This window comes from Dasypus novemcinctus, chromosome 3 (assembly GCF_030445035.2).
Source record: "Dasypus novemcinctus isolate mDasNov1 chromosome 3, mDasNov1.1.hap2, whole genome shotgun sequence".
NCBI lineage: Eukaryota > Metazoa > Chordata > Mammalia > Cingulata > Dasypodidae > Dasypus > Dasypus novemcinctus.
In genome coordinates, this window is record NC_080675.1 from 157,691,665 (window position 1) to 157,706,157 (window position 14,493).

Consider the following 14,493-nt stretch of genomic DNA (forward strand, 5'->3'; position numbering starts at 1 on the left):
CACACCTAATACCCATGAAATTAAGACAACTCATTTCAAGAAATCTGTCTTTGATGCATCTTGCTTAGTATGCATATATACATTTTGGACAAACAAGTCATTCCACCCCCTAAACTTTAAAGATTAGTAGCCTATAATGACGGTACTATCTCTAGCCGGTCCCCATTTCCCAGCATCCTTTGGGGTATTTTCTGGGAGTAGTTACCAGAGCATGAATGGATTCAATTGAGCTACACAAATGTGCCATGTCATACATCCAGGTCAGCCGGTGTTGGGGACTGGGTCCTCTGCTGCTTCTGAATGGGTGCCAGGGCTGGCAGGACTTCTGCTCCAGGAGGGGGGAATTGATATGGGGGTGGGGTAGGGGAGGCGCTGCTGGTCACTGGGACAGCTTTCTTGACCACACCTCAAAATACTGAAAAGCGGCCATGCAAGTGGGAAAGGCCTCAGTGAAGGGGATAGGCAGGAGAGGGACCTGGGGGGAAGGGGCATGATGGGACAAAAACAGCCCCTTGGTGAGGCACATTCTCTTGGGAATTTCCTCAGGCAAACATGACAGAGTCTGGAGTACATAGTAAGAGCCAGTCCGTCTTTACTGTAGTGAGTGCAGGATACAAATAGTTTACAACAACCTCTAGCATTTTCTTAACCATTTGATAAAAAGTTCACTATAATATTTATTGTATAATGAAGAAAAAACAACACATTCAGGGAAAAGTTGAGATTAACTTATTTTTCTTAAAAGGTTCATCTCAAGGATGGCAACAAAGTCCAGCTTGTGCCGCCAAACGGTTTTACATGATCAAACCGTGTACAGCTTCTTGTGTGAACTGTTGACTACAAACATTTACCAAATACATAAATCTCTTTTAAAAAAAGTCATTTTAAATATAGCAAAGCAGTGTCTTCTTGCACAGCAAAGTGAAGAAAGTTTCTACAGAGAAATAAACGTTTTATATTTGTAAAATCTTTTTCACATTCTAATCATCTAGCTTCTTATGATCCAATGCCAGGAGTTTTCAGGTTCTTTATTTACTATGTATTTCTTGTGCGCGTGATGGTTAATACAGAAATTATGTTAATGCATTATTAGTAATCCTTAAAGCTAAAAGGAAATGGTAAAAGACTGTTCTTTTAGAACAAACCCCTGATTTAGTCTATAACACAATGGACATAATTAGGGCTCAAAAGATGGAGTTTTGATTGGGACCATTTATAAACACACAATGGGGACTCTCGCACAGCTGTTGGAAACTGTACTTTGACAACAGTGCAATTTATTTTAAACTTTTTTTGTTTTTTTTTTTAAATAATAAAATATGTCATCTGAAAGGATAACATTTTCTTGCAATGGTGTCTTATATAAAACACATGAATCTAAAAGGGTAAGAAAAGTAGATTCTAAAGTAACACCATTAGTGTATTCCCCATTCTAAAATCAGTTTCCAGCGAGAGATGTGCATGTGTATGTGTTTGTATGTGGGTGTCTGGGTGAGGGATGTCTTTGTCAAGTCCACATGCTCCAAATCACATTTGGGCATATGGGAGAAGGGTTAACAGTCAGATATATTCAGTTCCTGAAAACGTAATAAATTATTACTTGGTCAGTGTAATTTTAATACAAACTCCGAGCCTTGTGTAATATTATTTTAGAAAACAGCAGTTGTACTGATTAAAAACCTGCATAGAAAGAAGACTTGAGATACAGTCAGAAAAGCCATCTCATAAGGCACACAAGAAAATAGACAGTAAATGTGAATGTCTTAACTCCTATTCCAATGTACAGCAGAAGTTCATGAACATGCATAAATAATAACAAAAGATCACAACACTTTCAAAGCTATAAATGGTTTACAAAGTGGTAAGGATTATCTTGGAAATTCAGTGTTGGGAGACTGTCTTATTTCAATTAGGTATGACCTTATGAAGAAATGTGCCTGTAAGTAGTTCAGTAAAACAAGTACATTTTAAAGAAAAACTAATCCCTTTGAATAAGAGCCAAATGTTGCTGCTGACAAGAGGAGAGAACACATCACCCTCCCTCTGTTGGCCTCTATCAAAATTCACTACCCAAACTTCCATTAAGATAAAATCTCCATCTTGTGGCCTGTGAATGCCACAGGTCTGTGTGTCAGTCAGGAAATCTGGCTGATGGTGTGTCACAAATAACATATGAGGAAAACGTCAAAATGAACATAATCCAGGGGGAAAAGCAAAATGCAAATACAAATTGTAGGTAGCTGCTTAATATGAAGTTGAAAAAATAAAGTAGCAGTGATTTTTAAACTCTCATTTTGAGTTTCTCAGAAAATGGAGTATTTAAAAATCTATGATGAAAGATATACAGGACTTTGAATTTCTGTTAATGGCACTAGCCCAGTAAACTGATGAATTGCTATCAGCAATTATTTGTCTTCCAGTAAGACTAAGGCCTTGTTCAAAATCTGAGCAGGGGGCTGCGCTAACTTCAAAGAGGAAGGCAAGAATCATGACCAGGATCTGCACCGTAAGAGAATTTCTCCCTCACACCTAACTGTCCTTTCAGTGCACGTAATAGTTAATAAGGGTAGTATATTGTAACCAGCTGTATCATTCTATTTTTAGAGGGTCAAGGGGGAAAAAAGGTCTCTTCCCCCAATGGTTTTCCCTAATCATTTACCACTTATTAAACCTTTGTGCTCATCTACTATTATGCCATTTTCTCTAATATTAATTAAACCAGGTCGGCTTTTTCTACTATATTTTTCTCACAAAAGGCAAGTTTTAAATAATGCCTTATGAAATCTGTTACAACACATTTTATATTTATGCAGGATGAACTTAATACCAATTTTTTTGCCACTTTGCTATTTATGTACATATATAAAATATATAATGATGCCCAACCCATACAGCACAAAGATTACAATGTAACAACACATTCACTACCAGTGAAGGGAGAAACCCCTTTATACACTCCTCTGAAAAAACCGGGCTAATAATTAAAATCCAAAGTACAGTATATTTAACAACATAGTAAATATTAAAACAGTGAATACTCTACTGAATAAGGACCTTGCCTCCCCTTCCGAAACTGGTGGCAAGCCACAAAAATATACTTTTTAATCCGGTGACCATACAATACATAGGTACTTACATCAAAGGTGATAATATATTTAAGATGCTATGTACACAAAATTTGGCTCATCTTTTAATTTACATATAGAATAATAAGTGTTCATGGCTTTTTTTTTCCAAAGTTCTGCTTGCAAGATATTTTTGTTTTTCCCCCATCTTAAAACTAAAAAGTTAATAAAACAAGAAGATAAAGCTATTCTCTAAAAAAAAAGTTACAACATACAGCTTTGGCTTATATAAATAATTCATAGCAGAATGTGTTCAAAAGTAGTGAATATAATTTTATATATAGTCATCAATTCATAAGGGTGTTTTCTTTCATATAAAATATACACGAGCTAAAATCAGTTTCTTTAATTTTTAAGATATGAATGTAAAAAGAAACTTCTGACATATTCCAATTATAACATAATATATTAATTTCATTTTGTTTATGCTCTATATTTCTAGGCTAGTATTTTCTGAATATTTCATGCGTGTTTTCTATTCTCTCTTTTTATTAGCTAAAGATCACTTCTTTAACCCGATACATTTTTGCACGTGCAAAACAGTAATGCGTGGGACTTGTTTTTTTGTTTTTGTTTTTTTAAAATATCAACAGCCCTTTCCCATGCACCCCCTTTGCAATAGAGACCCATGCCAGGTTGGGTAATTAATATAAATGACATTTTATGTACAGTATTGCTTTCTTGGTTCCTGCTTTTCTACTGCTCTGTTCTACAAAGCATTTTTTCTTAAGTAACTACAGTCACCACACAGTTAAATAAAACAAGTAGGGGCCCTCTAGGTTTCTGCAAGCTAGTGTGGGATAATTATATATGGGTACATGTTTCTCTGCAAAAACTGGTTATCTTACGAAACAAGTAGTCCAAGGAAGTGCCAGACTAGACCTCTGCCTACAGAGTGCTTCGTTTGCCATGGGACAGACACCTGCAGCTCAACGAGGAGTCTGCAGGTTAAGTGCCTGATTCTGTGTATGCAACACACACACCCACACATACACACACACTCACGCCCACATACATATATATGTAAAGGAATATATATGTATTCCTTTACATATATATGTAAAGGAATATATATGTATGTACATATAAATATATTTAATTCATGTCCGTATTTACCAATTTAGATATATAGGGTAGTTCGCTGCAGCAATGCCAAGTACACACATCAGCCTTGGAAGGCTTAGGTCACCCAGGTGTCCATCCTCATCCGCTTTACAGAAGGGCTGTCTCTGTCTTCAGTGTTTGGGGGTCTGCCAAGCACAATTGGAGAGTGGAAGTCACCTCGTGGATCCTCACGGTCACTGCCATCGTAGGAGCTGCTAGAGCTGCTCAGACTGTCCACAGGGGAGCGCCCCATCTCCTGCCGGGGCTGCGGCTGAGGCTGCGGGGGTTGTGGTTGCTGCTGCTGTTGCTGGAAGCCTGATGGGGTCATTCGATCCCGGGGAGGTGAGATTGGTTCTGACTTAATATTGATGTTTTGGTTGGTATTAATAGATAAATTAGAACCCTGAGATAACTGCCCTCCAGCACTGAAGGAAAAAAAAAAGAGAAAGAGAGATGTTAGATGGTTTTTGAGTACACCTGTAAAACTGGAATATGATGGATGGACACCGCCTGTCAGAATGGCCCAGTGTCTGAAATACTGTTGGAATTTTCAAAGATGGTTTTGGTTGCTTCCTGCAGTGCTTGCACAAAAAGAAATCACATCTCCCTAGGAGGAAGTAAACTGTTCAGTTGAGCCCTTCAGGTCCTGCTTCGACTACCCACAACCTTGATACTTTTATAGCTGAATTATCCAAAACAGCATCAGTATCTAATGCTGTGCAGGGACCACCTGGCAACTCGGACTGTGGATATTCCCGTCTCTCTCTCCTTTCTCGCCTTTCTGCTCTGAACTCTCGGATGGGCCAGCACCTCTCTATTCTCACAATACCAAAAAAGAAGTCCTGTCATCCTTCTTTTCCACATGTAATTGTTAGATAAGAGTGTGTGGCAGAGCTGGGACTAAAGATTTGGGGAAACACTTCTAGTTACTCACACGAGGGAGCCGAGGGCTGCTTGTCCTAAATGGTGCTGCTGCCAGGCCGACACCTGCCCCAGAGATAGCATTCCTGGGGAGCTGAAGCCCTGCAGGGCCGACAGGTCCGCGCTGGTCAGGGAGTAATCTAAAGCCAGGAAGACAGTGTATTTTGCACTAAATGTTTATAGTTTATTCAAAAAAAGCTGAGGTACTTTTTCAGAGTTGTAAGTAGTAATAATAAAAGGACATCACTTAAAATAAATTCCTGTACCAGTCATTTTAAATAAACATGTTCACAACTGCTCTTGTAAACAAAGACATTCCAGGTGCTCACACTGAATCAAGATCTAGATTAGCAAGTCTTATATTCTTGAAATGCAGGTAGAACAAAAAAGACATAGTCTCTTCTCACAGAGTGCAAAGCTTAGTGACAAGGATGTTAAATACATTATTACACCAATAATTAACTGCATTAGTTTTAAAGTGCTGGGGCTGCCCCAACTATATGACTGCATGTCAAATAATCTCAAGTTTATGAAAAGCTTTATGTATGACAGGAGTATACTATAGCTCATTTCATATGGATGCTTCAACCATAATCACTTTGACCAAGTCTTGGGACATTAGTTCTCATTCACACATACCGTTATTTTCAGTTCATCATTAACACTTAGTCTTTTCCATTTAGTTCTAAAGAGAGGTGGCAAAACTTCTTCTACTTTTAACTTCTTTCTCTTGTCTCAAGAGAGGTGTTCAAAGAAGTTGGCCTGCCTAGTGAATTAACATTTTTTTTAAAAAAAGCTATCAAGTTGAAACAGCATAGTTGGTGCTCAGGATTCTGTCCTGACTCTATATCTCTCTCATTCTATATGCTCCCAAGTCATCTCACCCATTCCCATGGAGGGTGGGATGGGGGTCCACCACACTGATACCTCCTACACTGCTCCCTCCAGGCCACAACTCTCTTTCAACCTCTAAGTTTTGCACAAATAACAGCTCCACTTGGAGGTCTCTCCAAAAACCTCATATTTGACATGTCCCAAACTAGATTCATCTTTCCTCCAAACCTGCCCAGGGGTGCATGCCAGAAACTTGTGTTATCCCTGATACTTTGCTCTTATTCCCATCACCAAGAACCAAGTTCAGACAATACTATCTCCTGTCTCTTAAGCCTGCCCAAGCTTTACCATCTCTGCTGCCAGCCTTCTCATCCATGCCATCATACCAATTATTGAACTACTATTTACAAATTCATTTTTGCCCCAATACACTGTAGCCAAAGTGATTTTTTAATTAAAAAGGAAAAATAAGATCATGACACTCTTCCACTTAAAACCTTTTTATAGGCTTTCCAATGCCCTCAGATAAAGTCCAAATTCTTCAGTATGGCCTATAAATCCCTTCTTATCTCTCTATTCTCAGTTCTCACCACCTGTACCTCCAGCTATACTGGCTTGCTTTCAGTTCCTAAAGACAGCCATGTCCTTTCGGTCTCCTAGCCTCTGTATTGTGGTATTCTCCCTCTGCCTGGAATACTCTCCCTACCTTGCCTAGCTAAGTCAAATGCACCCCTTCAGATCTAAGTTTAAAGGAAGGCTATAGCCTAACTGTAACAAATTATTCTGGTTGTCTAAGTCCCAGTGTTGATGATGCACTCTTGAGTTTCTTGTGCCTACATGGTACCTGCTACACAGTAGGTATTCAATAAATATTTGCTGGCTGAATGCATGAATAAGTTTGTGACACTGGGAATGATCTCATTGATGGGCATGAGGAAGTGCCCATAGGATTCCTAAGTGCAGATCAGCTTTACTTTTGGAAATATTGCTCATATACTCATTCCTTTATTTATCATCTGACATGTGTTGACACTAATATGTGCAGAAAGATAGGTAATAAAGATAACATGGATTTGCTGCAAGGGTTGAAAAAAGGCATAAAGATAAGCAAGCTAAAGGTAATATGGTAAAATTAAAATAGAACAGGTGCAGTGAAACAACCGCCTAACACACAAGATCTTGAAGAAGTTTTCCTACATTTTCTTCTAAGAGTTTTATGGTTGTTGCTTTTATATCTGGCACCTTGATCCATTTTGAGTTAGTTTTTGCATAAGGTGTGAGATAGAGATCCTTTTTATTTCTTTTGGATATGGATATCCAGTTTTCCCAAGCACCATTTGTTAAATAAACTATTCTGGCCCACCTGGGAGAGCTTGACAGCCTTGTCAAAAATTACTTGACTGCAGATATAAGGGTCTATTTCTGAGTTCTTGATTCAGTTTCAATGGTCAGTCTGTCTTTATGCCAGTACCATGCTGTTTTTACCACTGTAGCTAAGCAATATGCTTTAAAATCAGGAAGTGAGGGTTCTCCAATTTTGTTGTTCTTTTTAAATGCATTTTTGGTTATTCAGAGCCCTTTACTCTTCCAAATAAATTTGACTATTGGCTTTTCCATTTCTGCAAAAAAAGGTTGTTGGGGTTTTTATTGGGATTGCTTAAATTTGTAAATCCATTTTGGCAGAATTGGCAAGTTATGATATTTAGTCTTCCAGTCCATGAACACAGAATGTTCTTAATTTATTTAAGTATTCTTTGGTTTCTTTTATTGCAGTGTTTTGAGGTGTTCTGAACACATTATCTTTTATGTCCTTAATTTTTCCGTAAATATTTGATTCTTTTAGTTGCTCTTATAAATGGAACATTTTTTCTGACTTCCTTCTCAGAACGCTCATCAGTAGTGTATATAAACACTACTGGTTTTTGTATATGAATCTTGTATCCCGCCTCTTTGCTGAACTTGTCTATTAATTCTAGTAGCCTTTTTTGTGGATTTTTCAGGATTTTCTACATATAGGATCATATGATAAGAGAACAGTGTAAATTTTACTTCTTCCTTTCCTATTTGGATAACTTTTATTTCTTTCTCTTGCCTAATTGCTCTAGCTAGAACTTCCAGTACAATGTTGAATAACAGTGGTGACACTGGGCATCCTTGTCTTGTTCCTGATCTCAGGAGGAACACTTTCAATCTTTTACCATTGAGTACAATGTTAGCAGTAGGTTTTTCATATATGCACTTTACTAATATTGAAAAAGCTTCCTTTTATTCCTATCTTTAGAAGCATTTTTTTTTTTAATCAAGAAGAGGTGCTATATTTTGTCAAATGCCCTTTGTGCATCAATGGAGAGGATCAAGTGATTTTTCTTCTAGGCAATTTATTAATGTGGCTTATTACAGTAATTGATTTTCTTGTGTTGAACCACCCTTGCATACCTGGAATAAAACCTATGTAATCATGGTGTATAATTTTAATGTCTTCTGGATTCAGTTTGCAAGTATTTTATTGAGGACTCTTGCATCTATATTCATTAGAGATATTGGTCAGTAATTTTCTTTTTTTGTAGTATCTTCATCTGGTTTTGGTATTAGGGTGATATTGGTGTCATAGAATGAGTTTGGTGGCATTCCTTCCTATTCAATTTTTTGGAAGAGTTTGAGCAAGATTGGTATTAGACTGTCTTTGAATGATTGGTAGAACTCACCTGTGATGCTATCTAGTTCTGGGCTTTTCATCTTTGGGAGGCTTCTGATGATTATTTCAATCTCTTTACTTGTGATTGGTTTGTTGAGGTCTATTTCTTCTAGGGTCAATGTGAGTTGTTTGTGTATTTTTAGGAATTTGTCCACCTCATCTACATTGTCTAGATTTCCTCTTATGATCTCTCTTATTTCTTTGGGGTCAGTGGAAATGCCTCACCCCCCTCATTTCTGATTTGCATCTTCCCTCTGTTTTTGTCTAGCTAAGGGTTTGTTGATTTAATTCTCCTAAAAGTCTCAACTTTTTATTTTCTTGATTCTTCTTTTTCTTCTTGATTTCACTTATTTCTGCTCTGATCCTTACTATTTCTTTCCTTCCACTTGGTTTGGGATTAGTTTGCTGTTCTTTTTCTAATTCCTCTGGGTGTGCATAGTTAATGTAAGCACTGAGGGCTATAAATTTCCCTCCTAGCCCTACCTTTGCAGTGTCCCACAGGTTTTGATATGTTGTGTTCTTTCATTTGTCTCAAGATACTGAATTCTCTTGCAATATCCTCTGATCCACTGATTATTTAAGAGTGTGTTGCTTAATATCCATATATTTATGAATTTTCCCTTTTTTCATCCATTATTGATTCCCAGTTTCATTCTGTTATGATGACAGAAAATGTTTTTGTGTGAAATCCATGTTTACAAATGCAGTGAATCCTGTCTTGTGACCCAACATCTGGTCTATCTTGGAGAAGGATCCATGAGTACTTGAAAAGAATGTTTACCCTAATGTTTTGGGATGAAACGCTCTATAAATGTCTGTAAGGTCTAGTTCATTTATCATATTATTCAAGCTTGCTATTTCCTTATTTATCCTCTGTCCAGATGATCTATCAAATACTCAGAGTGGTGTGTTGATGTCTCCAACTATTACTGTAGAGATATCTATTTCTCCATTCAGTTTTGCCAGTGTGTGCCTCATGTACCTTGGGGTACCCAGGTTAGGTACATAAATATTTATGATAGTTATTTCTTCTTGGTGAATTGCCCATTTTATTAATATATAATGGCCTACTTCATCCCTTATAATAGTTTTGCATTTCAAATCTATTTTGTCTGATATTAGTATTGCTATTCCAGTTCTTTTTTGGTTACTATTTGTATGGAATATCTTTTTCCAACCTTTTACTTTCAACCTGGTTGTGCCTTACGTCTGAGGTGAGTCTCCTGTAGACAGCATACAGATGGCTCATTTTTAAAACCCATTCTATCAATCTATGTCTTTTGATTGGGGAATTCAAGCCATTAACATACAATGTTATTAATATAAAGGCATTACTGACTTCAACCATTTTGTCCTTTAGCTTTCCATTTTATCTTACTACTGTCTATCTTTCTAACCTTTAATTTATCCTTCCTATCAATCTTCATTTCTGTACTCTTCTCCAGGTCTGTTTTTTCCTTTAGTATCTCTTGTAATTCTGGTCTTTTAGTAGCACACTCTTTCAGTTTTTGTTTGTTTGTGCTTTAAACTCACCCTCATTTTTGAAAGACAGTTTTGCTAGTACAGAATTCTTGGCTGGCAGTTTTTCTCTTTCAGTACCTTAAATACATCATTCCACATTCTTCTTGCCTCCATAGTTTCTGATGAGAGGTCAGCACTTAATCTTATTAAGGTTCCCTTGTATGTGATTCTTTGCTTTTCTCTTGTTCCTTTCAGAATCCTCACTTTACCTTTGATATTGTCATTCTGAATAGCAGGTGTCTCAGAGTATGTCTATTTGGATTTATTCTGTTTGCGGTGTGCTGTCCTTGGATATTACCATTTACGTCTTTCATAAGGGTTGAGGAGTTTTCAGTCATCATTTCCTCAAATATTGTTTCTACCCTTTTTCCATTCTTTTTGGGACATAGTAATGTGTATGTTTGTCCATTTCACTTTGTCATTTAATTCCCTGAGACCCTGTTCCATTTTTTCCATTCTTTTCTCTTTCCATTCTGTCTTTTCTAGTTTGGATGTTCTGTCCTTAAAATCACGAATTCTGTCTTCAAGCAATTCAAATTTGCTGTTATATGCCTCTAATGTATTTTTAATCTCATTTATCATGTCTTTCATTTCCATAAGCTGTTACTTTTCTTTGCAGGCTTTCAAACTGATTTTTATGTTCACCCAGTGTCTTCTTAATATTCTTTACCTCTTTATTTTCCTCCAATTCTTTTAATTGATTTAGGAGATCTGTGTGATTATCACTGATTAGTTGTCTTAAATCCTGTATCTAGTCAGGATATTTGGTTTGTTTGTTTGGCTGGGCCACCTCTTCTGTTTCCTACTATGTTTGTACTTTTTTGCTGATGCCTAGGCATCTGAATATATTGGTGAATTTACTCTGATGGTCAGTTTCTCTCTCGCTAGTACTTTTTTTTTCACAGCTCTTCTTTTAATTTTTTGTTCAACTTATTCTGAATCTGTAAAATTGCGCAGCTTATCAAAATTAGGCCAGGTACTCACTAACAGGGCATAGATTTTCTCCCAGAGGTACAGAAAAGAGACCTAAAAGCAGTTTCTCTCCTTGCAATTTCCTGGCTGGCAAACAGTTGGCATATATCAGCGAAACTTTCACGGAAGTGTTTTTAATCACCACTTTCCTGTATTTCTGGTCTGGTCAGAGTCAAGATACAAATATGGCTCTGCTGGCTGAAGTCACTGAACAGAAGCACTCCAATTCACCTTCCCTCTTCTTTTGTAACAGCTGACAGGGAAGAAGGTGTTTGTTCCCCTCTCTGCAGTGAGCCAGGGGTTTTATCCTGGCTTAATGTCTGGAGGGTGAGGAATGGGAGCTCTTCCTGGTTGCTATGGGGATTTAGTAACTCAGGTTTGTCATTTTGGGTGCTTTGTCTCTCTGTACCTCACCCTCCTGGGAGTTATGCAGCACTGTCCTGGTCTGTTGACCCCTAAAGCAGGTTCCTTGGACAACTTTTAGCACTTTCTCCATGTTTCTGTGCAAGAGTTGAGCCCTGCCTGTCTACTCTAATGCCTTCTTCTTGAAACTCCCCAAAATAGTACAATATCACTGTTCTCACTCCATTTTTATATATTTTGGTAATTCCTTCTGGACCTATACAAATAATTTCTTTCTAATCCAATGGCATTTCTGAAAAAAAAAAAAGTTAATTTTTAAGTATATTGAAAAAACCTGTAATAAAATGCTCAGTAAGCTGTAATCTAACTTCCACACCCAGTTTCTGCCCCATCTTCTCAGCCAATACTCCTCCAACATTATAGCTGCCCACAGAGCTCCCTTTCTTCTACCATTTCAAGTCTCTGAGTATAAACAAGTCACCTCAGCCACTTGGGACATCCTGTCCATGGTTACTAACTTAGGTAGGCTCGGAGGAAAAGATATGTCCCCATAGTATCTTATGAACAGCAGGTAATCAATGTACTGAAATAGAATTTCCTATGAATACAGAATCCCTGACTTTACTCTGGAACTCTGCTGTGTGTAAGATACAAATAACAGCTACCATTTACAGACCAAAGGCTAGTTTGTAGTTGGAGGATTTGGGTGTTTTTTGTTTTCATTCTGAAAAAGAAACAAGTTCATGGAAAGGTATGTACATTTCCTAAGAGGCGGGCTTTTCCTTACATTTTTCACTCAAAACAAAACCTTTTGAAATTGTTTCTGTTCTGAAAAAACTACTTGAAATTAAAGTGGAAATCAAATGTAGCTATCACTCTACACTTCTCAGCTGAAAATAGCAGTTTGAAAAGCACTGTACTAAAGCATTTACTCTGAATTCTAGAATTTGATGATCTTTATCTTAGTCTACTAATGAGAATTATAAAAGAATAAATTCCCCTCAGTGCAGTCTCTGAACAATGGACACGGTATAATTTAACTATTTCCCTCTTCCTTTGAAGCATCAGATGTTTGGCTCAGCTGGTGAGAAAGTGAAACCACATTGCTTTCTGTCACTCCTCAAAATGGCAAAACTAAATTAAACTTGCTATGCACCAGGATTCTCCATACAGCCCACTTTACTAAAAACACCTCTCCAGTTACATAAAATTCTTAAACTTTCCTAATATATTCTTGAATCAGGGCATTTTAAGACGAAATGTCTAATAAACATGAATGAGTGAAAAGGTTCCCTCAGAGAAAAAAAGTGGCTAGCTCTGCAGAGAAACAGGTAAGGTGTTTGCTTTGCCCCTCAGGCACAAATGACTCAAACCAAACTACAATTACATAGTGGAAAACAATCTGTTCAATACAGCGATACATCTGCCACATCCCTGAGTCCTGAAGTCCAAAAGGATTCGTGTTCTCTCCCAAAGTAGGAAAACACAAGATAAAGAAAAACACCTTGTTTCAAAAGCTTGGAAGAATGAGGTATGATATAATGAAAAGTCTGCCTAGAAAATACTAGCAAGAAGCTAGTTCATGCTCCTTGGTTTGATGATGATACAGTGTTGGTAACAGTTACCTATTTCATCTTCAGGGTAAGTAAAAGTTCGAAAGGAAAAAACTTATTTAACTCATTCTATTTCCAATGTATTTTTTTGTAAGTTTTTCAAGCTAGGTTATGTTTTTTAATATATCCAAATGTGAATCTAAGAAGCTGATAATAATTTACTCCAACCAATTTAATTTATTTATTTATGAAGGAACCAGGGATTGAACCTAGAACATTGTACACGAGAAGCAGGCACTCAACCACTGAGCTACATTCACTACCCAGCAAACAAAATTACTTTAAATAAAAAGTCATAAAAGTACATGAGGCTCACAAAATAGAAATAAAGCACTAAAAGGCAAAAATACAGGCTCACCAGTGTTGTAAGCAGTAGGCACTGCTGAGTACACAAGTCCCTGTGGAGGCAAGCTTGGGGTTGCCACAGATACAACTGGGGTAGCAAGAGGTTGAGTGGCTTGAGAACTGCTTATCCTTTGGGTATTCTGTGAGAGATTAGAAAAAAAGAAAAAGTATTGTTATGCAGGTATTTTTATGGTTAGACTTAATACTGCAAAAATAACATTTAATTTAAAAGTGCTATTTTCAGTTTTTATAATCTGAATGTCCTATTTCCAGAAGCAATGATGATGCAGAATCCTTAAATAAAAACACTAATGGGAATAATATTTAATTTTTAGGGACATATGTTTATATTAACATAATTATTCACTTTTTTTTCATATAGTTTACTTCATGTCATAGAAGTACCTTAAAAGAGAAACATATTATGGTGATAACACGTTTGTGTTAATAGAAAAGGAGGACTTGATGCCACTGCAAATACTGCCAGGTTACCCTAAGTAAAATGTGTTGGTTTTAAATACCTGATGATAAAGGCCAATTGTACATTTAAGAGTAAGTCCATGATGTGACATTTTCTTGGTTTTGAGTCCTGGTTTATTTGGGGACGGCTTATATTCTGATTTCTCACATTCTTTCCTACCAATTCTGTCATTGATCTATTTTTGAACAGATATGTATTTCTTTAGAGTCTTCTGATCCTTCTCAAAAGAAAGGAGTAGAGGAACTTGTGAATAAACTCCTTTTGAGTATAGCGCTGTGATTGGAGCAATATTAAATACTTGCTGATTGACTGGTTCTACATGGTATTCTATCTATATTGGGAATTAATTGAAAAAACCATCTATTACAGAATCAAGTTAGTTTATGACAGCCATTGTTCTCTATGTGTAGGGATGTGAGAGAGCAGTTTCTTGCCATACTGGATTAAGGTTAACAATTTCCAAAATTGAGCATCAGAGGAACAGAACAGACTCTGTGTGGTTAGTGAACAAGTATCCAA

General features: G+C 37.0%; 1 protein-coding gene across 14 annotated transcripts in view; it reads right to left on the minus strand.

Annotated features, from left to right (window-relative positions):
- Positions 1 to 568: 568 nt before the first annotated feature.
- The window catches only part of MEF2A (myocyte enhancer factor 2A), a 195,142-nt gene continuing 181,217 nt past the window's right edge, over positions 569 to 14,493 (minus strand). For all 14 annotated transcript variants that reach the window (XM_004462083.5, XM_004462082.4, XM_004462086.5 and 11 more), the window contains 3 exons: positions 13,507 to 13,633; positions 5,164 to 5,290; positions 569 to 4,654 (listed from right to left, as the gene is read on the minus strand). In XM_004462083.5, coding sequence (XP_004462140.1) covers positions 4,306 to 4,654; positions 5,164 to 5,290; positions 13,507 to 13,633 — 603 coding nt within the window. In that variant the 3' untranslated portion in view covers positions 569 to 4,305. The remainder of the gene's footprint in view (positions 4,655 to 5,163; positions 5,291 to 13,506; positions 13,634 to 14,493) is intronic.